The sequence below is a fragment of the Telmatherina bonti genome, assembly GCF_933228915.1.
Source record: "Telmatherina bonti genome assembly, chromosome: 15".
NCBI lineage: Eukaryota > Metazoa > Chordata > Actinopteri > Atheriniformes > Telmatherinidae > Telmatherina > Telmatherina bonti.
The window spans coordinates 6,447,758-6,474,417 of NC_136613.1; the positions used below are offsets into that span (position 1 = coordinate 6,447,758).

Here is a 26,660-nt window from a genome sequence, read left to right on the forward strand (position 1 = left end):
CAGGTGACTCATGTGGCAGAAACCTCCAGTCTTTGAGTCTACCAGTGTCCACAGGATGGATCCTTCCAACCAAAAACCCACCAGAGACCAGCTGAAGTCTAGCGGAGACCACCTGAATCCGACCCCTTCAGGTGCGACTGGAAGCGCTGGAGGAAAACCAGTAGACGACAGCAACCAGCCGCGGTAGTAAGTTCCCAGTTTAACTCCAGTTAGCTGAACTGGAGCCGCTTTTCACGCAGAAACAGCATTTATTTAAATTAAATTCAAATCACGTCAAATCTGTAGCGTCAAATCACGGCAGAAACATCTCAAGACGCTTTACAGACAGAGAAAAACATCATGAAAATCATTATTTTTATTTATTTAGCTGATGAAGTGGAGATATTTATCTTGTCAGTGTTTGTTTTGTTTGTTTATCTGCGCGAGTTTCACTTTCATTTCTCCGGATTGGAAACGGGGCGTTCACGGATCCTCGGAAACTTTCACTTCTACAAAGAAAGTCTGAATTACTTTCTTACACGTGCTGTAAAAAGTCTCAGTTTAATGCACCGAGATTCAGTCTAAAGACATTTACAAATATCTACATAATGTTATAAATAAAAGATTTTGTACCTAGAAGAAAGACTTTGGATGTTTCCGCTTTCAGATGTAGCCTGTAAATAAGTGACTAAACCTTTTAAAAAAACAATAAGAACAATTAACTCACTTTCACAACCCAGTTAGTTTGGTTTTGTTACAGCCCAGTAAAAATAAACATAAAGAAACACTAAATATATGTTTTTAAAGTCATTTTAAGGCATCGGCAGCACCGTGAGCCGTGTAGTGGTTCCCAGCTTCCCTGAAAGCTGCATCATAAATTGTGGACAAATGATAAATAATTTCCTTTTCCTCTCTGTTTATGCTCTATGGTCAGAATATATTCTTGTTCTAAGCATTAATTCAGACTTGTATCAACACGGATTAAATAACTTTACCTTGAAATACACACACTGGTTGCCATCCCAACAAGAAAAAACTGGACAAAAGTATTATGCAACTTACGCAAAAGTATTATGTAACTGTCTTCAGCCCCATAAATATCATGTACATAAGCATTCCCAGGCTTTTCCATGACAACTAACTCCCACTTATTTACCTTGAGGTAACCTTCTTAAATTATTTGGTAAGGTGAAAGGCTAACTGTCTGAGACAGATAGTCATTTCTACAGTATGCCCGCCGTTACCTCCATTAGCCATAAACGGAAGAGGCGTGGAACCTCCAGGACTCTTCCGGGAGTGGAACCGAGCCGTTAAAGATCCAGAACCCGGAGGTCCTCCTGATGGAGCTGCAGCTTTGCCCTGTGGAGAGAGAAGAAGCTTCTCTTAGCCTGAAGCCAGGCGTCACTCATCACCTGGCCGGGACCAGCCGTACAGGGAAGCACGGTGGTGGTGGCGGCATCATGCTGAATGCAGCAACATCCTGGATGAAGCTCAGAGCTGGGGACTACAACCTGAAGCATCTTTCAGCTCCTGCTTCAGGAAATCACTGTCAGATCGGCTGCAGAGAGTTTTTCCAGTCCGGACTGGTTTTTGTGCTCCACTCGCCCAGTTCCTGCCAGGTTTTCAGCACTTTATGGATCAGTTTTCTGTTTTTCAGAGACAGCGCTACAGACATGATGCGTCTTTGTGACAAACTGCGAGAGAACTGTTAAGTTTTATGTGAGAAGAGAATTTATTTTTTAACACTAAGCCTCTTTTCTAAACGTCTCAATGGTTTTGGGCCTCGTGGACCCTGAAATCCTCTGGCACTGGGCTTCTTTATTCATTTATTTTGTTATTTTTGTTAAATAAATGTAGACATTATATTTTTCTAAAAACATTCCTTGTGCTTCTCTGGTTTTTCGGCTCGGTCCCTCACAGTTATATTTCATCATATCTTCTGGTGATTCCTCAGAGGGAGCTTCTGCACCGGGTGTCATGACAGCAGGGACGCCTTTCACGTCTTTTGACTCGTGCCTGTGCTGGTGTGGTCTGGTGCAGGGATCCTCACTCCGGTCCTAAAGGCCCAGTGTCCTGCAGGTTTTCCTAGTGTCCCTGCTGTATCACACCAGACTCAGACAAGCTCTGCACACGTCTGCTAAACACACATTGATGTGAATCAGGTGTGTTGCAACTGGGATGCCTGGAAAACCTGCAGGACACCGGTCCTCCAGGACCAGGACTGAGGATCCCTGGTCTGGTGGATCCCTGGTGCAGACGGCTCCTGTGGTAGACTAGGGGTCTGCATGACGATAAAGTGTTGGAAAGGGTGGGGCTGATGGATTATAATGTGTAAAGTGCTTTACAATTAAAGTTTGATTAGATTAAACTTAGTAGGTGAAGCATCAGAGCAACCGTTCAGACCTTTAGCAGCAGGATCACACCCGGGTTTTACCACCTGCACATCCCAGCTCATCACCATCCGGCTCCGTCTCTTTCAGCTCAGGCGGGTACACCGTGATCCCCCCCAACCAATCCCGCCGAAGCCAGATAACAACAAGTAACTATGCAGGAGTTTCTGTTTGGAGATTCATGCATGTTGCAAGTTTCTTTCTTTAAATAAGTGTTTATGTTGCTTCAGTGGCTCAGAGAGAAGAGGAGGAGCTGAGGAGATGGAGAGAGACACACCGACCTGCTGCTGTGCAGCTGAACCCGGAGAGGCTGGGTAAAGCAACACAGCGATGCCTTCTGTCTGTCTGTAAACACATTAAATCTACTGCTGTCTGTAAACTCTGTGAATCCATCCAGGCGGTAATGTGACATTAGCTGAAGCCCGACAGAAGCAGTTCACAGATTCCCGCGGCAGCAAGCTGCAGAAGAAGGTAAATTATCTCCAGCAACATCATCTTCATCCATAAAACACATGGCTGAGTTGTCGCCCAGATTAAACCCACACATCTCAATCTTTGCTTAAAAGCTGAAAAAGGAGGAAATGGAGAAGAAGAAGCGACAAGAGGAGGAGGAGGAGCTGCAGAAGATGAAGGCCAGACAGAGAGAGAAGGTAAGACTTTGCAAACTGGAAAAAAAAAAAAAAAAGACACTGAAGTTCAGACTTTTATCACAAACTTCCCAGCACTTCTTTTTTTAACTTTATAGTAATAATACATTTTATTTATTTATATTTGTATTCAAGAAACCCAAAGACACTTTACTTTGTTTATTTTACTTGTAAACAACTGCAGCGTGATAAAAGACTAGAATAAAACTGATGATATGAATGAGGTCAGAGTTTCTAAGCAAGTTTTTTTCCCTGGATGATCATGAGGAGGAAATTCCAGAGTTTAGAGACAGAGCAGCTGAAAGCTCCGGTTACCACGGTAACCATTAGAGGGAAGGAGACAGTGAGATGGAGAGAGGAAGAAGATCTGAGGGAACGAGACGTGACAGCAGCACAGATTAATATGGAGGGACGAGACTGTGGATGGACTTGAATATGATTGGTTAGAAGCCGGTGAAGTTGCTGGAGGACGGAGTGATGTCACTAAACGCCCGACGTTTCGCCACATCTGTAACATCTGCCTCCAGCGCCACCGGCTGGAGGACGGGACTGATGTGGCGAGACGTGGGGCTTGTAGTGGGGATGCAGGACACTGGACCAGTTGAAGCTTATGGGACAATCAGACTGGAGGGAGGGGAGTTACAGTAAGAGGCAGCAGACTGTGGCCCAGTGATGTTGGCGGATATCACTAAGATGAAAACATGTGAACAGAGTTGTTAGAAATCAACGACATGATGCTCTCTCAGCTGACAAAACGCCTCATTGTTCCACCTTCAGCGATAAGAAGAGCAATAAAATCACTAAAGGTTCATATTACATGTTAAACATTCATCTTTTTTAATTATTACATTATTTTACATTTTAAAATATACTTTTTTTTAAAAATCAGAAATAAAAATTTAAAAAATGAAATAGAAATGAAAGAAATTGAAAAAATTATACAGCGACAAAAAAAATCTTGAACAATTTAGAAAAATAATGATAGAAAAAGTTGTATGAAAATATTCTATGTACATTTGATAAATGTTAATATATTTAATAATGATATATATTTTGTTTTTCAATGTAAAATATACATAATTTTATATAAAAAATTATGTAAACACGTAACTGAGATGAAGCAGCAAAAACCGCTTGGAAATGGTTTGAAACTTCAGCTTTAGACAAAAACTACTCATTACAAGACTGAAGACGTTCTCTATTGGAGGAGCAACAGAAACACAGCAAACATGAGCAGAGTCTGACTGCAGGGCAAAGAAACGCAGAGATGAACACATGTATAGATGAACACATGCAGAGATGAACACATGTAAGGATGTGCTGAGGAAGAAGGAAAGCCAGATTTCATGTTTCCGCCACAGCGTGTAGTTTCCCGTTCTGCCTGTAGATGTCAGCAGAGACAAGCCGCCCAGATGGCGCCGTACGTTGCAAGCATGAGAAGCAGCAGACTGGCGGCTTTGTGGCTTTCCAGCTGATTAACACGACAGCTCCTCATTCAGACATCGTCCTCTCCACGTCTGGGTCACACTGTGGTTCACTAACTCCTTTGGTCAGAGGCAGAGGTGATGAACCCAGACGTCCAATCAGGTTCCCCGCAGACCGCGTTCTCGTTGCGCCATCAGACTTTGCTGATAATCCAGCAAATAAACACATGATGTGAAAGAGCTTTTCTCAGATCGTAGACAGGATTGAACAGGAAGCCTCTGGTTGGGAATCATCATTTACACTTCATATGTTTTTATTCTGCTTTATTTGAAGGAAACACACAAAACATGACTTTAAATTCAGCACAGACAGAATGAAGCAAAAATACATATTTTATCTTATTTGTCTGCTTGATTTAGTCACCAATAAGCATCAATTCCATCCAGCAACACAAAAGGTTTCCGAGCAGTGATGCGACTGAAGGAAGATGGTGCACGGAGCCATGATTTGGTCCAAAAGCAGAAAATGTGACACGTTGAGTGTTTTAAAATGAACAGGACATCTCCAGCAGGTCATTAAATGAGAGAGGAAACCTTTCAACTGTTTAAAAAGATTTTTCCTGTAAGAAATTTCAGAAGAGATTCACATTTTTCCTCCTCTGCAGAGTAGAAGATTGATAAAAAAAACTTCCACGCAAACTGGAGGAATTTCAGTGTCAAGACCAAAGAGACGAGCTTGACCTGGACGATCTCAGATGCCTCACTGCTTTAGCCCTGAAAACTCACTGTTGCTGTTTTATTTAAAAGAAAAAAGCAAATTGTGAGGCTACAATGAGGGGAAATGAGCGTATCTGTAGATATCCAGCAGCAGGCAAATGACCCAGAAAACCTCTACTGAGTTCATCACCACCATCTACCAGCTATCCTCACTGCAGCACCTCCACCTCAGCTGCATCCCAAACGTCTTCTTGGCTTTATTCCAGCCATAGAGGATCATTATTTTCCTGCTTTTCTCATCACTTGTTGATCTTTGGCTGCTCCTGATTGGACGTTACCGTCAGTTTAAGCTCTCTGATTGGTGGAAAGTCTGACAGGAAGTGTCTTCATCATCATGTCCAGGTGGAAATAGAGGTCTCTTAGCAACATGGTAGTGATGGTGATGAAGATGTGATAAATAATGGTGGATTTACCATCTAGAGTCTCTGAATAAACACTACATGTTGTGTCTGGATTGTAAACTTCCTGGATGGATAGAAATGCTGGAAAACCTCCATAGATCGGGTAAATAAGCAACACAATCGGGAACCTCTGGGTTACTGGTGATTTAGCACAACTTTAAGTGTAAATAAGTCAAACATTTACATGAAATAGAAGCAAGATGTAAACCTGGTCCAGAGTTCCTGAGGCGTCTCTGGCCTCAGAGGCATTGGGAATGGACCATCACATACTGGGAACTGTGGTTTGTGGTCAGACCAGTCAGTGTTCCAGATCTTTACAGAAATGGATCAGTGTCCAGCGCTTGGATCGGTGACAGTGTGGCGTTGGTTCTTCACTTCGTGTCCTCCAGTAGTAGTTGTTGGGAAAAGTAAAGGATGTTTATCGACAAATGTGACGAAACAATAAGAGCGAACGTCGGAGGGAAAGTAAATAAAAGAATCTTTTCTTTCTTATTAAATCTGAAGGGGAGTTTCCAGACGTTTTACTGGTACGTTACTGTAGGTTTATCATTTCTAAATAAAACAATCACATTTAAAGACCAAAATGCTTCTTTTAATCCACAAAATATGTTGAGATGTTATGAAGATGAAAGGGCGCTGAATATTTAGACATGAAATTTGGATTTTAGAGACTGTATTTTTTCTGGAAATCCCACGTTCAACTTTATTTAACACATTTTATGTGTAAGCTAACACCACTATGGTCTCGTAGAGAACGGGCAGACGTAGAATTACTGTCTCCAAACAGGAAGGGACCTTTATGTAGAAAAATCTGTCATTTCCTGTTGGAGAGGCTTGTGGGGGTATTTGATGTGCTGTGTTGTCCAGCAGCAGCAGCAGATTATATTTGGCATCATGGTTCCATGCTTGGTGATGTGTTGCAGTCTGAGCGTCTGCAGGAGAAGCGGCAGCAGGAGGACCAGAGGAGGTCGGAGCAGTTCCAGGAGGATCGCAGCAGGTCAGTCTGGGATCGGCGCCGCCTGCTCCAAACGAAGGAATAAACATCTACATAACCGTAGAACGTGAATAAGCAGATGAAGTCTACAGATACTGAACATTTGGCTTGACGCTGCTGATGGCTCATCGCGGCGCCCCCCCCAGGCAGCCTTCGTGTAGTTCTGACCGGACCGGCTCCTTGCCATAGGCCAGGGCTACTCAGCAGCCCCAATGGGTCGTTCTCTGAGGGGCGGTCCCGAGCCTGGATAAATGCAGAGTTCACATCAGGAGGGGCATGAGGGGCATAAAACGTGCCATGTGCCAACACGGCTTCCAAACCAGATGGTAACCGCCTGAGAAAGGGGTTAGGGTCCTTTTACAGACCTTCATGAGCCGCTGGATACGTTTCATTTGAGTCCAGATGTGTTGAAGCAGGGATTCGTTGAAACCTTGCAGGGCTGCAGCCCCCCAGGACCGAGTGGAGAAGCCCTGAGCTACGCTGAGGACGGACAGTAGTCGGAGCTACACCAGCGATACCAGCATGGACTTCACATCGCTGACTGAAACACTGCAGGTGATGCAGGACCAGCAGAACGCGATGGACCAACGGCTGCTGAAACAACCAGTCGTTTGTCTGATTCTGCCTGTTCGGACAGGATAGGGGGAGGAGTCTATAACGTATACAAACCATGAATAATTAATATGCTGTTGAGGGTCAGTGAATGATGAGCATGTGATCGACCATCTGATTGGATTATAAATTGGTTCAGCAGCACAGTGTTTTCTGGAAATTCTTTCACTTCACTTCCCTGAACTGGAGGTTAATTCTGTGAAGATGCTCAGCAATCCTTTAGTCCCGGAAATTCATGTTACAGATCATAAACTGCATACAATATATGGCAACTCTCATCATGCTGTATATGTTGGACCGATTTAACAGCAAAACTTCTGCTAAGTGGGACGTCAGGATTCCCGGTACAACATCTAGCAGAGGAACCTGTTTGCTCTGTTCTCCACCAGAGTTTGGAGGTTCAGGTGTTCTTCTGGTTCCAGTAAAGCTGCCAACTTGCAGGATCCTGACATCCAGTTTGATGGGATGTTCAGATGTTTAGTTTGCACAAAGCAGAATGTATTTATATTAATGTTTCTTATTCAGTCTTTGAGATGAGTTAAAACTCGGGTAGGTAATGTTGGGAAGCTAGCAGGATGTGAAAGTGGTGACGTGTCTTGGCTCCTCCCTCCATCTTGGCTCCTCCCCCTCTGGTTGTGCTCCTTGCATGATCCAAGGCTGTTTTATTCGCAGCTTTTTCCACCAATAATTTTCTCTTTCTCGGCTGTTTAGCAAATAAACCGAGCAGGGTCGGGAAAATCCTTCCGCAAGAAAAGAGTTCTGCCAGCCCGATGTGTCGAGAACTGTCTTCTAACACGTCCACGAGAAGAAAATGACGTCATTTTCTTCTCGGGGCCTCGAGAACAAGAAAAAAGTTCTCGCTTCTCATGGAGGATGGAACAGGCTTTAGAGGTGAGAAGCTCGGGGCTCCTCTTTATGGAGAGGAACCAGATGAGGTGGTTCTGGCATCTGGTAGGGATGGAGACCCCGGGAAGATCCAGGACACGCTGGAGAGATTATCTCTCGGCTGGGCTGAGAATGCCTCAGGACCCCCCCTCCCCAGATGAGCTGGCGAATGTGGCTGGGGAGGGGCAAGTCTGGGCTTCCCTGCTTGCAAAAGAAAATGGCTGGATGTCAACTGGGAGTAATATTTCTGTGGAAACTCTCCAGCTCCACTACTCTCCTGGTTTTCTGCCCACTGCAGAGACCAGGTTTGTCTGCTTTCCAGGCTCACATGATGAGAATTTATGCAAGAATTAAAGGATATTAAATGAAATTAAATGGAAAAATACTTTAGTCTTAAGAGGGGAAGTGCTAATGTTGTTGTTGGGTTTGTGGCGCTGAATTAACGCCCACTCGTTTGCGTTTCCATTCAGAGCTTGGAGGACCATGCAAACAAAATTACCATCAGGAACCTGTAAGTACATTATTACAGTACGAAGCAGCGTGAAGTTACAGCAGGTGGTTTAGATGGAAGTTAACCTGAATTTAAACCAGATGCTGCATCGTTTGTTGTCCTGCTGCAACACACCTGAATCCAAACAAATGATTTTCCCAACATGTTGTTGACAAGTTCTGCAAATCCCAAATATCCACTGATCAGTTAGAATCAGGTATCCTAAAACTTGCAGAATGATGGTCTTCAACATCCATCTCTCATTCAGAGCCTAAAAGCCAGAAATCTTAAGATCACTTCTGTAACAAACAGGAAGCCAATCAGCCACTTCCACATGTAAACAACGTCCCAGTTGGAATGGATACTGACATTCCAGGTGTGAGGAAAAGTTAGAAGTATTGGAAAATGTCATTCCAGCAGCTCTGCATCCAGAGTGAAAAATGTTTTAATGATCAGTATTTTCATGGAAAGAACTCACAACATGACCACAGCTGCTACAACTGGCTGCTGTGAGTGCAGGGCTACCCCAGCAGCTATGAGGTGAGAGGCAGAGTACACCCTGGACAGATCAGCAGTTAATCGCAGCACCAACACAGACAAAAAGTCATTCTCGCTGCTAGGGATAATCTGACTAGGTAACCTAAGGGATGATTTGAATGAGGAAGAACGGGGATGTAAGAGACTGAACGTGCCATGCGTGTTGGTCTGAGTATTTACGAAGATTTTCACACACAACCACCTCTAGTGTTTACAGAAAAGGTCTGAAGAAGAGAAAATATTCAGATGATGTCAGATGAGAAAGGACAGACTGGTTGGGGATGACACAAAGCCAACAGGAAAACCAGTAAGCACTGGTTCCAACCAAGACATTAAGATCATCTCAACACGTCCAGCCTGTTAGCAGATGGTTTCCAGCAGCAGAAGACCACACCGGGTTCCCTCCTGTCAGTAAGAACAGGAAACTGAGGCTACAATTCACACAGACTCACCAGAACTGGACAATAGTAGATGAAGAAACGTTGCTGGTCTGATGAGTCTCCAGTTCAGCTCCACATTCACATGGTAGGATCAGAATCTGCTGGAAACATCATGACAACATGGATCCATCCTGCCGTCAGGATCTGAGTCCTGCTGCTGACCATGTCCATCCCTTTCTGAGCACAGTGTAGCATCTTCTGATGGAAACTTCCAGCAGGATGATGCACCATGTCACAAAGCTCACATCATCTCCACCATGACGATGAGTTCACTGTCCTCCAACGGCTCCACAGTCACCAGATCTACATCCAGCAGAGCAGCTTTGGGATGAGGTGGAACGGGAGATTCTCATGGTGATGAGGTGGAACGGGAGATTCTCATGGTGATGAGGTGGAACGGGAGGTTCTCATGGTGATGAGGTGGAATGGGAGATTATCATCATGATGAGGTGGAACGGGAGATTCTCATCATGATGAGGTGGAACGGGAGATTCTCATCATGATGAGGTGGAACGGGAGATTCTAATGGTGATGTGGTGGAACGGGAGATTCTCATCATGATGAGGTGGAACGGGAGATTCTCATCGTGATGAGGTGGAACGGGAGATTCTCATGGTGATGAGGTGGAACGGGAGATTCTCATGGTGATGAGGTGGAACGGGAGATTCTCATCATGATGAGGTGGAACGGGAGATTCTCATCATGATGAGGTGGAACGGGAGATTCTCATGGTGATGAGGTGGAACGGGAGATTCTCATGGTGATGAGGTGGAACGGGAGATTCTCATGGTGATGAGGTGGAACGGGATATTCTCATGGTGATGAGGTGGAACGGGAGGTTCTCATGGTGATGAGGTGGAACGGGAGGTTCTCATGGTGATGAGGTGGAACGGGAGGTTCTCATGGTGATGAGGTGGAACGGGAGATTCTCATGGTGATGAGGTGGAACGGGAGATTCTCATGGTGATGAGGCGGAACGGGAGATTCTCATGGTGATGAGGCGGAACGGGAGATTCTCATGGTGATGAGGCGGAACGGGAGATTCTCATGGTGATGAGGCGGAACGGGAGATTCTCATGGTGATGAGGCGGAACGGGAGATTCTCATGGTGATGAGGCGGAACGGGAGATTCTCATGGTGATGAGGCGGAACGGGAGATTCTCATGGTGATGAGGCGGAACGGGAGATTCTCATGGTGATGAAGCGGAACGGGAGATTCTCATGGTGATGAGGTGGAACGGGAGATTCTCATGGTGATGAGGTGGAACGGGAGATTCTCATGGTGATGAGGTGGAACGGGAGATTCTCATCATGATGAGGTGGAACGGGAGATTCTCATGGTGATGAGGTGGAACGGGAGATTCTCATGGTGATGAGGTGGAACGGGAGGTTTCTCATGGTGATGAGGTGGAACGGGAGATTCTCATGGTGATGAGGTGGAACGGGAGGTTTCTCATGGTGATGAGGTGGAACGGGAGATTCTCATGGTTATGAGGTGGAACGGGAGGTTTCTCATGGTGATGTGCAGCAACTGTGTGATGTTTCATGTGAATATGGAGCAAAATTATCAGAGGAATGTTTCCAACACATTGTTGAATCTATGACACCTAGTTTTAAGGCAGTTCTGAAGGTACTAGCAAGATGGACCTGAGGAACAAATGCAGCATGGTGTGAAGGTGGAGATGGAGATAGAAAACTCTTCTGGGAGTAGCTAGCATGATGTCCTGTTTAACCTTATAAATCCTGGAAATGAAGCTAATATAAGATGATGGTTAATCTGTTGAAACAAAAGTGAATCATTGTCTTCCAATTCCTTTACAGTGGGGGTCAGATGCTCATCACCATGAATTAACTGGCATGTAAGACTAATGTTGTGCCTCATTCGAGCACTCAGGCTTTCATGTTGGATGCTGATTCTGAAGAGACTTGGAATGTCTGCTGTACAGTATGTTTGTGGTTTTGGTCTGATATTCCCCAGTTATGCACTGGACCACTTTAAATCAATTACCCTGACAACCTTAATGTTTCTGGAATCCATAACCACCACCAAGGAAAATTGCCTGTCAAGTAGCATCTCTGGCTTCCATACAAGAGACACAGAAACAGGAGACGGCAGACCAACGTGCGAACCTAAAGGAACAATGAAGATATTTAGGAGATGAATGGGGAAAGTGTAACTGATCAGACGCTTCGTGGACGGGGACGGCAGTGTCAGGAGGGGACAAACAAACCCCATCGACCTTGTGGGATCGCCTGTGGAGGAAATAAACACTCCACCAAGTCTTGTTATTTCTGTGGGGTTTTGTCTGAAGATGTTCTGTTTGCTTTTTGCAGGAAGACTGAGAGTTTCCTGCAGAGGATGGAGAGGAGCGCCCCAGGTCCATCCAGCAGTGCCGCACACACATCGTCCAGTCAGGTGAGCCGCCCGCCACACGTATGTGGTTTGTTTCCAGACATGTGGACGCGCACGTTTGCTACGGGCAACTTGGTGTTTCCATTACATTTTTTGGCTAAAGAAAGCTACATTTGTACGTTTTGACAAACAACAATTGCGATTTCCGGGTGTTTCCATTGAACAGTGTTTAGCGCGTTAGCCTCAGTTCTCGTAAAATCTCACTCAGTTGACATTTGCGTAGAATTTTTTCTACGGCTTTTCGAAGTTTTTCTCTCTCATTTTCTTTTCTAAAACTCTGACATTCGCTGTTTGTTCCACACCGTTCCATCTTTACCGGACATGAACTGGTCACAACCCCCCTCGTCACGTTCAGTACCATTACACTTTTGCGATATACTTCTATGTTAAAATGTCTGAAAAACCACTTCATAAGAGCGATATTTCATTCTTTTTTCACAGCAAAAACTGAAATCTAAGATTAAAAATCTTAAATTGAGTACACATTTGCTTATTTTCTCTCAAGGTAAAATAATTCTTAGTTTTTATGCCAGAGAATTCCTCTTGTTTTAAGAGTATTTTCACTTGTTTTGGGAAGTCTTGACAAGCCTAATTTTCTTGGCATTAAAAATTTGGCTTTCCATAAATTTATCTTTAATAAGATAAATTAAAATAATTTCTTATTTTAAGCAACATTTACCGAATTTTTGTATATTTTTTCTTGTTTTTTATGGCTGAGTTTTTGCAGTGTTCGAAATGCAGGTGTTTCCATTAGCGCTTTTTTATTGCAATATTTAGTTTTTGCACATTTCTAGGTGTCATGGAAACGCAGCTACTGACTCATTTCTGGAGAATGAAAGTCGGATTTATTTCACACCAGTAGATGTGCCTCTGTTTTCTGAGTAAATACATTTTGGCGCAGAGTTTTCATCATCAGAGGCCGGCAGGGTGTTCAGCTCTATCCCCAACAGGCCGGGTGGAGGTGAGAAGCCCGATACCCAGACAATTACCTCCTGCTTTCAGGCATAACGGCCTCTACTCTGGAGTGTTGTCCATCTGTTGACCCCTTTTTTTCTTTCTCTCAACCTCTCTTCCCACGAATGTTGGTTTTCCTGGGAGGGACGGAGGGGAGTGCTAGCAGAGTTCAAGGGACTTCCCAGAGTTCATGTTAAGCCGAGACACTGAGTGAAAGTTCCTGCAGAAGACAGAGTCGCAGAACAACCTGTGCTGGTGAAAGTACCTGCAGGAAAACCACAGACCTTCACCGACAAGTCCGTGTCTTGTCAGTTAGAGAGGTCACGTTATTCTTCTGGGTTTTTCCCTCTCATTCAGTGGGTTTTGAAGATTTACATGCTGCTGGGGATCTCTTTACTTTATGGCATCAACATTAAGAGTAACTACCTACCGTAGCGAAGCGAATGTGAAGGGCTGGTGCAGCGCGTGCAGTACAAGAAAACAACGTCAGCCTGAAGTACAGTCCAAAATAACAAATATTATCACGGAAATGTGCATTTTGTGGGATCTGGAATTTATGCAAATTTTATAGTTCTACAAGAATGAAAAAGAAGAAAAAGAAATGCTGACCAATACAGTATAACAAGTTTTAAAAGAGTTACTGAGGAATTAGTTGATTAGGTGATTAAAGATGATCTACAGCTCATCCTTAATGTTTTAGTAACATATCCCAGTAACTCCAGTTGTGTTGCTTCTATCCAGACCCATCCTATAACTTTCTGTGTTCTAATAATCACTTTTATTCCCACTGTAAGGACCAGTTCTGCTCCTCAGAACGTCTCTCCTCCATTCTGCTTTAACTCAAATGCAGTAACTTTGTCTTTGTGTTGCATTTTTATGTGACAGAAAAAATTGGCAGGAAAAGTGCTTTCCCTTTTTTTATTTCTTTATTAATTAAGTCATGAAGTCAAAATGATTTAAATTTGGGTTTTTATCCAATATTTTGGCATTAAAATATATTTCCTTGAAATAAAATATTTATATATGATCTGAGAGCTATTTAAAAACGTTTTTTGAAAGTTATATACAAAAGTAGAAACTAAAACATAAAGGGTAAATATATAGATAAAAAGTAAATAAGAGAAGAATATTTTAGTATATTTCATAATAAATAAAACTAGTGGGAATCAAAGTAAAAATGTGGATAAACGAAGAACATTTCGTCATTTAATTAAAACAAAACATTACATAGAAACAAATTAAATTCAGCAAATAAATAGTTAGTAAAAAGATGTTTCATGCAATTTCAAGGTGTTTACAATCAATTAAAAATAGTAAAGGTCTAATATCTCATCAATCTTCTCCCTGCTTTCTATAAATACACTCTTCCTCAACAAACTGACTTTATTTAGATAATTACAGCCATAAATTTTCAAATATAAATATTTGCTGGTCTTAAAATGCAGATGTCAGAGTTATTTTAAGCTCAGAGAGCGCTTATTGCAGAGTGTTGACAGCATCTGTCAGAGTCCCCCATGGTGCTGACGGCGTGCACGCTCCTCCACCCTGCCCCACCCGTCCGGTGGTGTTACAGGGAGCAGGACACGGCCTGGTGGTGAAACTGCTCATGCAGGAAATGCTTTCCTATCTGGGCTTTTCCCAGACTTCACCGATGCAAATCCTCCTGCATGCAGAGAACGGACGAGACTTTGGGTCAAACTAAGGAGACGGTTTGCCACCGATGAGGACGTCTGGTTTATGCTGGAAGACGCAGACCAGCTGATTGGATGATAACGTTTACTTTCAGACAGAAACAAAGGCTCAGCTCATCTTCTTCTTCTCCTTTTCTACTGCCTCATTAATTCTTTCCTTTTCACATGTTTTATGTCCTTTTTCTTCTTTTCACCTCCTTGTATTTCCTTCTCCTGCCCCTGACTTTCCCATCCCACCCCCCACCCCGCGCCTGACGATCCCAGGCTGCAGCTTTGTCTGATAGACGTCACAGATTAAGAGATGAAAGCCTGCGGCTGCAGAGCAGCAGAAGTCAAACGTCTTGATGTGGTTCTGACCAGGACCCCGGGATCTGTTGTTCTTTCAGTGTTGGCTCCAAAAGACAGACAGATCTCTCCCCTTCATATCCTCTGGCTGTGTGTGTGTGTGTGTGTGTGTGTGTGTGTGTGTGTGTGCATGTTTGGTGTGTGAATGAGAGGGAGATTTGATGCTGAGCTTTGGTGGGAGCAGAGTGCACACACAGGTGGGCTGCATTCCCTCTCCGACCCGTCAGCCCTTCAGGGAGGGAAAGCTGAGAGAGAAAACAAAGGAGTGTTTGTGTGTGAACGAGGAGATATTGGACTTTGTTTTGGTTTCTGGCTTTTCACTGGGAGATAACCAGTTTATCTCTTTGTGTGGTGTATAAAATCAGAGTTATGATTATCTGTGAAGTAAAATAAGGAGAGAAGATGCATAAGAATGTGCAGTAATGGCCGGAGGTTTAGAAATCTGCAGTTCCATCTTAGAGAAGCAGGTGTGTTCAGCCGTTTGCACGTTCTGCAGCAGTTTTTCTCATCTGTGCACCGTCGTATGAGCTTCCATTCAGATTCATGCACAGTAAACATCGATCTCTGGTCCATGGTACAGCTGAAGATGGAAATGTTTCAGTTTTAGGATCACAGATGAAGATGTTGTGGTGAATTGTGGAAAAAAGATGAAGTTAGGATTGTTCCCTACGGTTTTTTCTCAAAGAAGAATCTTGTGAACATAATTCCTTTTTTCCCATCCTGAGCATGCACGGTGCAGCCCTGAGCAGGAAAACTCCCGTCAACTGGACAGAATCTCCAGCAGAACCTTTTCTGACCTTCATGATCAGCTTAAAATGAATGAAACCAGAATCATGAAGTGCATGAGAATGAAAGCATTGTGCAATTCCACTGACGCACTTTATTACATTGTGTAACGTTTGCATTTGGCACATTAACCCTTTGGTGTTCCGATGGGTTGCAGGCGGGACGTTTTCCGCGTTCCTACAGGATTGCAGGGTGTTAAGGGGTTAATATCCCAATTTAGATCCTGGTGGACGGGGAACTCCTTTCTGATCTGAGACCAACTATTTTTGATAATTTTTTTTACTTATTATTCTTCTCCTCACTTTTCTGCCAAGTGACTAAACATGGAAACTATCTTTATTTACATGTAAAATAAAATGCATTTTTACTCATTTTATTATAAGGATGATAATAACATATAATAACATAATATAATATAATATAATATAATACAAAATAATACAATATAATATAACAATATGTATTATTAGGGTCCAAGCCATGTGAAGTATGGCAGGTCCCTATTGTTATTGTTTTATTTTATTATTTCCTTATTTTCCCTTTCATGCATGAATTAATAAAAAACAATGCAACATTTACTACAGTATTTTACCTCTACAGACATATGAAATAATACTTTTTTGTATATTAGTGATATTTAGAATTTATCATGATTTTTTCAATGTATTCTATAAAATATTTTTAAAGTAATATTATAATTATATGATGTAAATCTAATAAATATAGCTGCATCATTTTCTTTTCCTATTTATCACAAAAGCAAACCTGTTCAATTACATTATATTCAATTATATCATATATTCATTAATTCTGCAGTGAGTGGAAACGTATTGGATGACTCACTAACATCCACTGAAGTAGTTTATTTCCAAAAATACCATCCTGACTCATGGATATGCAAGAAAAAAGCTTGTAAATAGGTGTCCACCATATGGCCACTGTGCATAAAAGGGTTAAAGCAACATTACAGAATTTTCAGACCTTTAACCCTTTATGGGGCAAGTAACTATTTTTTTATCACTTTGTTTTCTTTCATATTCAGCATGAAACTATTTATTTTTTTGTTAATGTAACAGAATGGAGGTCTTGGTACATACCACAAGGACAATTTTAGGTTAAAATTTCTAATTTCAAGGTATTTCATTGATGGTTAAGTTCTGCTTCTGAATAACTTTGATGGTACAAAGTGATGATACACATTCCTGGGGTCGTCCTGAGGCTGAGGTACCACACTTCCAGCCCGGGGCATCGTGTGACAGCTGTGTTTTACTGTTATCTACGGCATCATGCCACATGGCAACAATGAGATATCATTTAAATGCACACGCAGCATGCAGAGTGTGGTTATGGGGAGAGGGGCGGGGCCTAATTAAACTTCATTAGTTAAGTCCACAGGCGGCAAAGTGAACATCTAGAGAGCATCCAGCGAGGTTTTTACATGAGGAATTCGTAGAGTGGAAAAGTAGCTGCTGATAACGTTGCTTTAGACTTTATAATCAAGATGATGAACCACAACAGTGTGTAAGTTAACGCTACTACAGGCTAATGAAGTTCGCAGTAGTTGGCTTAAAAAACAAACATCAGCTGCAGGTGTTTGTTGTTGGTAACAGCCCACAGAGCAAAAAGATAAGACAAGAGTCAACATCAGACAGACTTTTACTGGCCAGAGAGAGCTCTGAAAGGAGACAGGATGCAAGACAGATGCTGAAGTAGCCGTCGTCAGGAGGCACCTTGGTGAAAAAATCTGTCAATGTTCAGTAATAATAAAAGAAAAAGGTCAAACTTAAGTACAATGTGGAAAGGCAGCCATTTGCCTCAACCGATTTGGTGCCCTTCTTTAATGGAGATACCAACCCAGTACTTGTAAGGTGCATCTAGAGACATTATTGACACTAAATAAAAATGTTTCCATGTTTTGTATGATTTCTATCTTGCTGCATTGTGATGATATCTTATTTAAATGTAAACAGAATATAAGTGTTTTCCAAGATCCATGAAGGTGTTTTCTGCACATTTCAATGTTTCGCCACCTTGACACAGATCCATACTGCTCAGGGTCAAGGATCCGGCAACTCGCAATAGTTTGATGTTTTATTAAGAAGGAACGGGGGAAACACTGGCGTACTGGAAGTGATTACATGTGTTTACAGCCACCAGCATACCTCCAAGTAGGGCTGGGCGATATATCGAATATACTCCAGATATGGTGGCTAGTCCCCTGTACGATATAGAAAATGCCTATATTCGTCATATTGGAGTATCCTGTTGTCACGCAGGTGTTTTTAGCTGTGGGTGGGGTTTCCTCACTCCTCCTCGACTCTGCACCGCTTTGCACAGAGAGTTAAAACGAGCGCACCTCGTTACGTACATAACGTGAGCTACGTGCTACGTCATGAGAGGCAGCATGTAGCCACTTTCTCGCTAAATTTGGCGACTTTTTGTGAAAAGCGACACATCTAGTGACTTTTACTGGAGTTATTGGAGACTTTCCTGGTGTTTTGGCGTCTGACTTTAAAGCGCATATTGTAAAGTTATTGTCAGAAGGAGAGTCTCTCCCCGTCCTAAAGCACTCAGTCGCTCCGGCTGCAGCTGCAGCCAGTCAGAGGAGCAGAGAGGACACCTGCACGACTCCACCTACAGTCACAATGAACAGCCAAATCCGCCACTGATCCCGCTCTGGATTACAGAGTGGGACGTAAATTACAAAGTTTTTCACGTCACGCAAAAATAATTAATTCTATTTGATTACATTCACAGCCTCTGTCACTTACTCACCTCATCCACTGTGTGTGACACAAGCATATTTATCTAGCTCCTCATGTCTCTAGAAAGTACAGAAAGCAGTGGGAATCAAACCCTGAATTAAAAACTGGCTGAAGCCGTTTATTGGAGACGATACGAGGACATTCTGCCTGGATTATAAGACTGATTTCTACGCTAAACTCTGCGATTAAAAAAATACACGACAACTCAAAAACGTGTCCATAAAGCAAAGCCTTATAATAGTTCATCATTTGAAAAGTCACTCCTAGAGCACCTATTTTCATACGTTGCATTTGTTACATCATGCAAAGTCACTTTATTTTGTTTTAAAATGACATGTTTCTGCCACTGCTTTAACTGTTCAATAAATACGGTTTTGATCAGTTTGCTTCGTTACAATTTCATCCTTTTGGCATAAATGTTTAAAATCAGCATATCTTAATGCAGTATGAACAATTATGTTTTAATGGAGACACAAAATCATCTTACTGATGTGATTGTATGCACCAAAGCATTAATTCAAGGCTGAGGTAAATATCAAGATATATATCGTATATCGTGACATGCCATAAAAATATCGGGATATTACTAAAAGGTCGTATCGCCCAGCCCTACCTCCAAGTGGTGGACATGTAATCACTCCTTTAAATACTCAAACTTTGGTTTGTCTTCCCTCTTTTGTCAGAATGAAGATGTGAATAAACAAGGAGAGAAACTGCAGAAAAGTTTGAAAGAAGTGCAGCTGGAACACAAGAGGTAAACTGCACATTACAGAAGAAGTCAGCTTTAAGGAGATCTGATGAAAATGGAAAACTGTTTGGAGTTAAATGGAAAATACACAGACAAAAAAACCCAAAACAACATAAGTCAAAGAGAGATTAATGGTTTCTTTTGCTTATCCCTTTTGGAATCAAACCAGAAGAGGCTGGCCGGGCCAGTAAATACTAAGTAGAGGTAAACAGTTTACTAATTTCACTGTATTATAGTGAGTAGAGAAGTTTAAAAAGATGTCAAACACTCAGACCTCACTGTCGTTTGAGCCTGCAGGCACGTCGGAGTGCAAAGCACAACACTGGCAGGCTTTAGAAGCAACACATTATTTTCCTGCTTTATTTTGACAGGGTGAACGCGGCCTTTCTGGACCGACTCCAGGGTCAAAACAGAGGAAGTGAGGAGAGAAAAGAGGAAAGCAATGAGGAGGAAGAGCGTCCTCGTTTGGCCTATGATGACTTCAGTAGCAGTATGACAGCCGGACAAGTCCCCCTGACTCACCTGAAAGGTCCAGAGCAACGTGCATGGACAGAGGAAACCGGTGAGCTGATGTAGACGTGTGAATAAGCCACAAATCTACCGTTTCTCACACTGTTTTAAAGAAAAATCTAGTCAACACTGGTTAACCAAACTTAAATCAGACATGTGACGATTGTCCACCTCATCCCTTCTGTGATTGTCTGTTTAGTCTGCGTTAAATCAAAGGCTTGACGCGCATCAGAAATGCAGGCAGGAAGTTATGCGTGGTACGTAGTGACACCGTCGCTCCCGGCATTTAAATCCTGCTGATACCTGTAGTTTATGGGAAATGTGCGTGTGTTTGTCCATACGTATGACTAAGAATGCTTTTTCCAGGATTTTTCCTTTGCACACTATGATTTGACCAAAAATATCCTTCAGATTTAAGTGTGTGAATTTGCAGAGCATCATGCCGCAACATAAACACACACAGTTTGCTGTTAAGCAAATTTTTCTGGAGCGCTGAAACCCGGCTAGACTGACGGACTCGGCCCGCAGCCAAGTAGACACGCCGACAGGTACAGCCCCACCTCTTTACAGTTTACCCGGCTTCAACTGACACTTTTATTAAAAGCCTCTCACACCCAAACCTACAGGGACGACAAACCGCCTGCTGTGAGCTCATAAAGACAGACTTAATGTGAACCTGCACATGAAGACATACTGTAGCTCTGCAGCGTGGAAGAGGGCAGCAGGAAAACAGCATTGAATTAATTAATTATCCTGTTAAAATTGCAATATTTAAATAATTATGTACAAGAAACAAACACATTTGATGGTTTAAAAGAAAAACCTTAAAAGATTTCTGCTTTACCGAAGCAGCAACCTCCAGTGGTTAAAAGTGAAGCCGTTGCAGAAGTGCCTAAAACTGCAGTTCCCCTTTCATCCACTAGGGGCTGCAAAACAGAGGAAATCCCCATAGACTCCCATGTTAAAAAGACCAACTTCACAGTAGAAATAAACATGTTTACAGCAGAAATAAACATGTTTACAGCAGAAATAAACATGTTTACCGCATAAATAAACATATTTACAGTATGGTACAAAAACATTTTAGGTTTACTAGGGTGAATTTTTTCCAACTCCTCCATTTAGAAGTAATTTAATCTCAAAATTTGGCATATTTATGGGGCGTGTCCTGTTGATTGACAGTTACCGATATTCAACTGCCAGAATGAGGAATGTCGAACAACCGCGGTTTTTAGCTGGTTAACAACGTGACTTAGCTTTAGCCCGCTTAGTCGCTTAGCCGGTTAACAACGTGACTTAGCTTTAGCCCGCTTAGTCGGTTAACAACGTGACTTAGCTTTAGCCCGCTTAGTCGGTTAACAACGTGACTTAGCTTTAGCCCGCTTAGTCGGTTAACAACGTGACTTAGCTTTAGCCCGCTTAGTCGGTTAACAACGTGACTTAGCTTTAGCCCGCTTACCTCCATTAGCTGGTTAGCTCCTCTTATCTCGGGGTTACCTCGGTTAGCTTTTAGCTACAGAAAGCTCGGAGTTCGCTCGATGTCAATCATCCACCATGACACTTACAGCCCCCCTCTCAGCTCCACCTCTTTGCCCATATTTGTATTTTCCGGGTGAGATGACACGCATGCCCCTGCCAAGATGACGATGGTAGGAACCGCCCACCGAGCTTCAACTCAGCTCTTCAGAAACCTACGGGTGACGTCACGGAGGCTCCGCCCATCTTTTTATATACAATCTATGGCTGTACTTTTGTCCTTCTGCGGTTGAGAACAGATATTAAAGATGAATTTTCTTCCAAGATTGAATGTTTTAGTGTCTTCTATCCCACTGTTTATTAGAAATCTTGGTCTGACAATATCAACAGAATGTTCTCTTCCATTCTATGGAAAAATAAAAAACCTAGAATTAGTTGCAAAAAATTGTCCCTACCAAGAGACAAAGGCAGTTTAGGAATTCCCATCAATCAGAGAGGCAAAGAGTCAGTTGTAGACATGCGCAGCGTGAAGCCGTCGTTCCTTTTTTCATTCGTTCTTTCACCACCGTACTGATGAAGCATTCCTGTCAGAATGTCTGAATTTCGGTTTTCTAAGAAGGAAATTTTAACCAGAAATCCTCTCCAGGTCATGTTTTAAACACAGAAAAACCAAAACAGTGCTGAAAAGTGTAGAAAGATTAGTTCATTTGGTGTGTAATAAACTATGTCATTATGTAACCTAACATGCGACTGCAGCTCCCGTTTTTGTTTTCCTAACTATTGCTGACAGTTTTCCTCCAGATTCCTGGGAAAAATTCAAATGTGAAAAGTACATTTTACATGCATCAGATTTATTAATGGTTTGATATAAATTTGATATAAATAAGAGTGGAGATAAATTGCTGGAACCGGAGGATAAAGTAGTATAAACGTAGCCATGGTGAGAGGAAACAAACCCTCAATGGGAAAAAAAAGATGCATGAAAATCCTGGTTTTTGTTCTCATTTCATATCACCCTGAATCATAATCGACTGGACAGAGGTGCCTACGATGGCGCACTCCTTGTTTTATCCAGAATCCTTATAAAAGCTGAGGTCCCCCAGTTGGGGGACTTTGACAACAAACGATGCCAAACTACTAAAATGTTCATTTTGGAGACCTCGTCTGAACTGTCTGCAATAAAACCTCTGATTTCATTCAGCTTTGCTTTATCAGAGTTGGCCTTTGCAGAGATACTGTTCACATATTGTTCTGTGATCAGATAAAGGTTTAAAGCTGCAGCTGCATCATTCTAACGAGATACTAATATTCCTCCGGGAGAGTTTTCTTTTTTTTATTTATTTAAAGCAAGCCTGAAACTACTGTATGTGCTCCCTTTATTATGACTCCAGCGGTATTAAACAGACTTTGTGGTGCATTATGAGTGCAGTTTATGAGCTCAAAAAGTAAAATTATGAAGTCAAGTAATATTTCCTTGAAGTAATTTTTGTATTGCTTCTAAATTTACTCCTTTACACCGAAGTGTTGACTGTCTTCTATTTGTTGTCTAACTACGGCTACTACTAGAAAATTTATGTAGTTATGTTTTCATCATCTGAAATACTATCTGCCTCATCTTTTGGAGAAAAATAGATCATTTTATATCCTTTCATCTCCTCCTGCCTTGAATATTGCACCAGTATTGTTACGACTCAGCTATTAATCAGTTACAGATGGTTCAGAACTCAGCCGGCAGAAAAGAGAGCACACTGCACATTTAGCCTCTTAGCATGGGTTTCAGCATGTTTAACAACGGATTTAAAAAAACTCACCATTGACCTTTTAAACTCATGCTTACTTTTGTTTGTTCCGGAGAATCGGTTTCAGACCACGAGCGACAGAGCATTTGCAGTCAAAGCCCCAAAACCCGGGAAACAAGCTGCCAGAGGAGCCCAGATAAGCCTCAACCTCCATTTTTTATGTCCTTTTGAGTAGTAGGCCCATTTCCAATTCCTCCCTTGGCCTTACTTTCCATTTTACACAGAAAACATGCTGTTTTTCCTTGGTACCATTGGTCATTAAATACTCCAGCACAGCACTGGAGGCTTATTAAATTGCTAGGTGAGCATGTGGAAGGGTCCTGCCCTTTATTTTTGGAGAAATCCAGGATTTTGCTTTAGAAGCAAAGCGATGCTGATCAGTCTTGTCACTAAACTGCAACCTCTGAGAAGCTAGATGTGACATAGGTTGGCTTTTTATGCACAAACACCGAAAAAAGAGTGGCTGGGAACTCAGTCTTTGAAATATATAAGCAAAACTGTGGTAGAGGGTTATTGTTTTGGTCCTGATGGTGCTGCAGCTCAGAAGCCCCTCACATCATGTCAGATGTGTAGGAAATGTACGCCTTCATCAATCCCTGGTTTTTGTTTTTGGCCTTAACAAAGAATTTCATTTCTAAGAAACATTATTGCATGCATCAGGAAGCTTCGCTACGTCTCCATCGCTGCTTATTCTTGACTAGCTGCCATCAGAACACTTGCCACAGCAGGGCGACTTCACTAGTCCAGGGTTAAAGCCAAAATACCAAAAAATATTCCAAACATTCAGCCTGCCATTGTGGGCGCAGTTGTGCACGTCGCAATCCCACAACATCCTCAATCCATGACGGCATACATCCGCCAAACCCAGCCTGTGTTTCACCAGCATGAAGATACTGTTTTTCCATCCTGCCATAACCTGTTTGTGACAATCTCCAGCTTGGATGGATGGCTCATTTCCTCATCCTATAACTGGATCAGCCGATGTCACTCTGAACCAACGGGACTCTGATCCAGTTGAAGATGTGACAAAGGGACGGTACAGGACAGCTGTTAAAGCAGCAGAAAATAAGTGACAACAAGACTATTGTTTTAGAGCATTTCCTTCATCATATAAATAAAGAAAGATCCTGAAAAGAATCTTGAGCAATAAGAGGTCAGTGTGACATACATGATACATAGAGTTTCTGACACATTTAGCATCACTTTATGGTAAAAACTTAGCTACTGTTGAACTTAAGTCTAATTTAATATACAGCAGAAAGCAGAAGATTACACTATAAAAGGTTTGACTTGCCAATAAACAGTAAATATCCCAAAAAAAAAAATTGTTAAACAATTTGTTAAAAGAAAATCATATTTTAAAAATTGGACTTTTTTTTTTTTTACCATTTTTTATTAATAGTATAAATGAAAAGTGCACAACCCTTATTAGGCGCTTTCTGGGAGAAATAAGAAATAAGATTCCTGAGACTCCTGAGATTATTTGTTTCATTCCTCTGTGTTTTCCAGACCCGGATCCGGACTACGACTGGGCCCTGATGAAACTGATGACCAGTTTTTCACACTGCTCCACAGACTTCCTAGAGGAGATCCTCACCCAGTGCAACGGGGATTACAAGCAGGCTTACACACTGCTCATCTCCACACTCAGTTGAATCATAAACATTGTTTATTAGAAAAACTGGTTTATATCATTTTGCAATGGCAACTTTAGCTCAGGGGTGTCAAACTAATTTTATTTCAGGGTTCATTTTCAATAACAAATGAGTCAGATGGGTAAAATTTCAGCATAAAATCCTAAAAAATAATGACAACTTGATTTATCCTCTATGCTTTAGTGCACAGAAGTACATTATCAAGATATTCCCACTGAATACATTTCCATCCTTTTCAAGTTGTTCATGTTTTAAATGTCAATAAGATTTAGATTCACAATGAATCTAAAAGAAAAATTCCATTTAATCACTTAATCATATTTAATACTTTTCATATCCAGAAGTCATTTAAAATGTACATACCTGTACATTTCCATTTGTGTGAATTAGTCCCGAGTACCTGAACTGACTCGCCTTATGATCAAAGCTAAAGTCAGATTTATTAAAGGTACCACGTGTAACTAATTTGGCATTTGATTAGTAAACCTAAGTATTGCACTAATAAGTACATATTTATTAGTCAAATCATAAATCACATCCAAATTAAAGCTTTTGCATAGTTTAGAATGAGTAATTTATAAATATTTATGTGTTGGTGCACCCAACAGAATGTCACCATGTTGCATCACCATCTTCAAATACGGTAGCCAAAAGTGGACAAATTTGTCAGCATTTAGGCGTTTTAGCTGTGAATCCCCAAGAGAGGGGAAAGCACAGCTAAGACTGCTGTGTATCATTCAGCTTGCCATTTTTGATTGAAATAGGGGATCATCCATACTCTTAGCCTCGCGAGAGGGGAAGAAATAATGGAGCTAAGAAATTAAATCAAATAACTGGGAGAAAAGAACTCTATATGGATGTAGCATTTACCAGATGGAGACAGTGGATAGGTATGCAAATTCAATCGAACAATAGCTGCAATTCCATCACACCTTGAATTGCGCAAAAACTAGATAAAAAATACAATAAAAATTAAAAAAAATTCTAATGGAAATACCTACATTTTGAGAAAAAGTCTCAAGTACTTCTAAAAGGTTTTTTACGCTCTCATTAGGTGATTTTTCAGACGTTTCGATAGAGAAACTTATTGCAAAAGTGTACGGAAACATTTTTCCTGCATTTACGTGTCTGCTGATATGACGCGGAGGGTCATGAACAGTTCATTTCTGATAAAGATGGTGCAGTATGGAGCAAACATACAAATTTTTGAGTTTTAGAAAAAAAATGAGGGAGAAAAGTTTTAAAAAGCCTTAGCAAATGCAGCAAGTAGAGAACCTAAAAAATAACACTATACGTGGCTACCTTGCATAAGCCGCAATTGCGCTAAACACTTCAATGGAATCACATGCAAATCACAATTGTTGTTTTGCGAAACTTACAAATGTTGTTTTTCTTTTGCAAAAAATGTAATGGAAACGCAGTTAGTGACGTTTATTTTGACGTTATGTTGGGATATTTGATTTTTTTTTTTTTATTAACCTAATATACCGATTTTGTCCAACTCTTTATTTCCGTTACCGATATCAATCACTGCCAATATTTTTAGAGCGAGTTGTGCAAAACAATCAAAAACATCAAGAAAAATATACGACATTGCTTATATTTAGCCATTTTGAGTAAAAGGAGACTTTGCTGAAAAGTTTGATTTATAATAATAGCATGTTGTGTAAAAGTTATATCATTGAAAATGTGAAAAAACAATACTGATAACTTCTGATATTGCATTTTAATGTTGATATTGGCTGATAATATCGGTATGCCAATGATATTTTACATTGCATTATGCTAAAAAACAGCAGGTACCCCAGCAATTACTTTATCCTCCCGTTTGAGTCTAACAATTTACTGTTACATATCATATAAAATGGCAGATTCAGCTAATTTGTTCGTAAACTACAATTATCAGTTGCTGTTTCTCTTCACAGAAATAGCAGCAGGCGAC

At 41.5% G+C, this 26,660-nt stretch overlaps 1 protein-coding gene across 1 annotated transcript; it reads left to right on the forward strand.

Annotated features, from left to right (window-relative positions):
• Positions 1-55: 55 nt before the first annotated feature.
• Positions 56-25,342, forward strand: epsti1 (epithelial stromal interaction 1; the record flags this gene model as incomplete). The annotated part of the gene is made up of 10 exons (XM_079254298.1): positions 56-186; positions 2,460-2,518; positions 2,600-2,683; positions 2,767-2,840; positions 2,936-3,019; positions 6,542-6,615; positions 11,911-11,992; positions 19,214-19,284; positions 19,650-19,840; positions 24,573-25,342. The coding sequence occupies 10 exons, from the start codon at positions 56-58 to the stop codon at positions 24,716-24,718; spliced, it is 996 nt and encodes a 331-aa protein (XP_079110424.1). The 3' UTR covers positions 24,719-25,342.
• Positions 25,343-26,660: the final 1,318 nt, after the last annotated feature.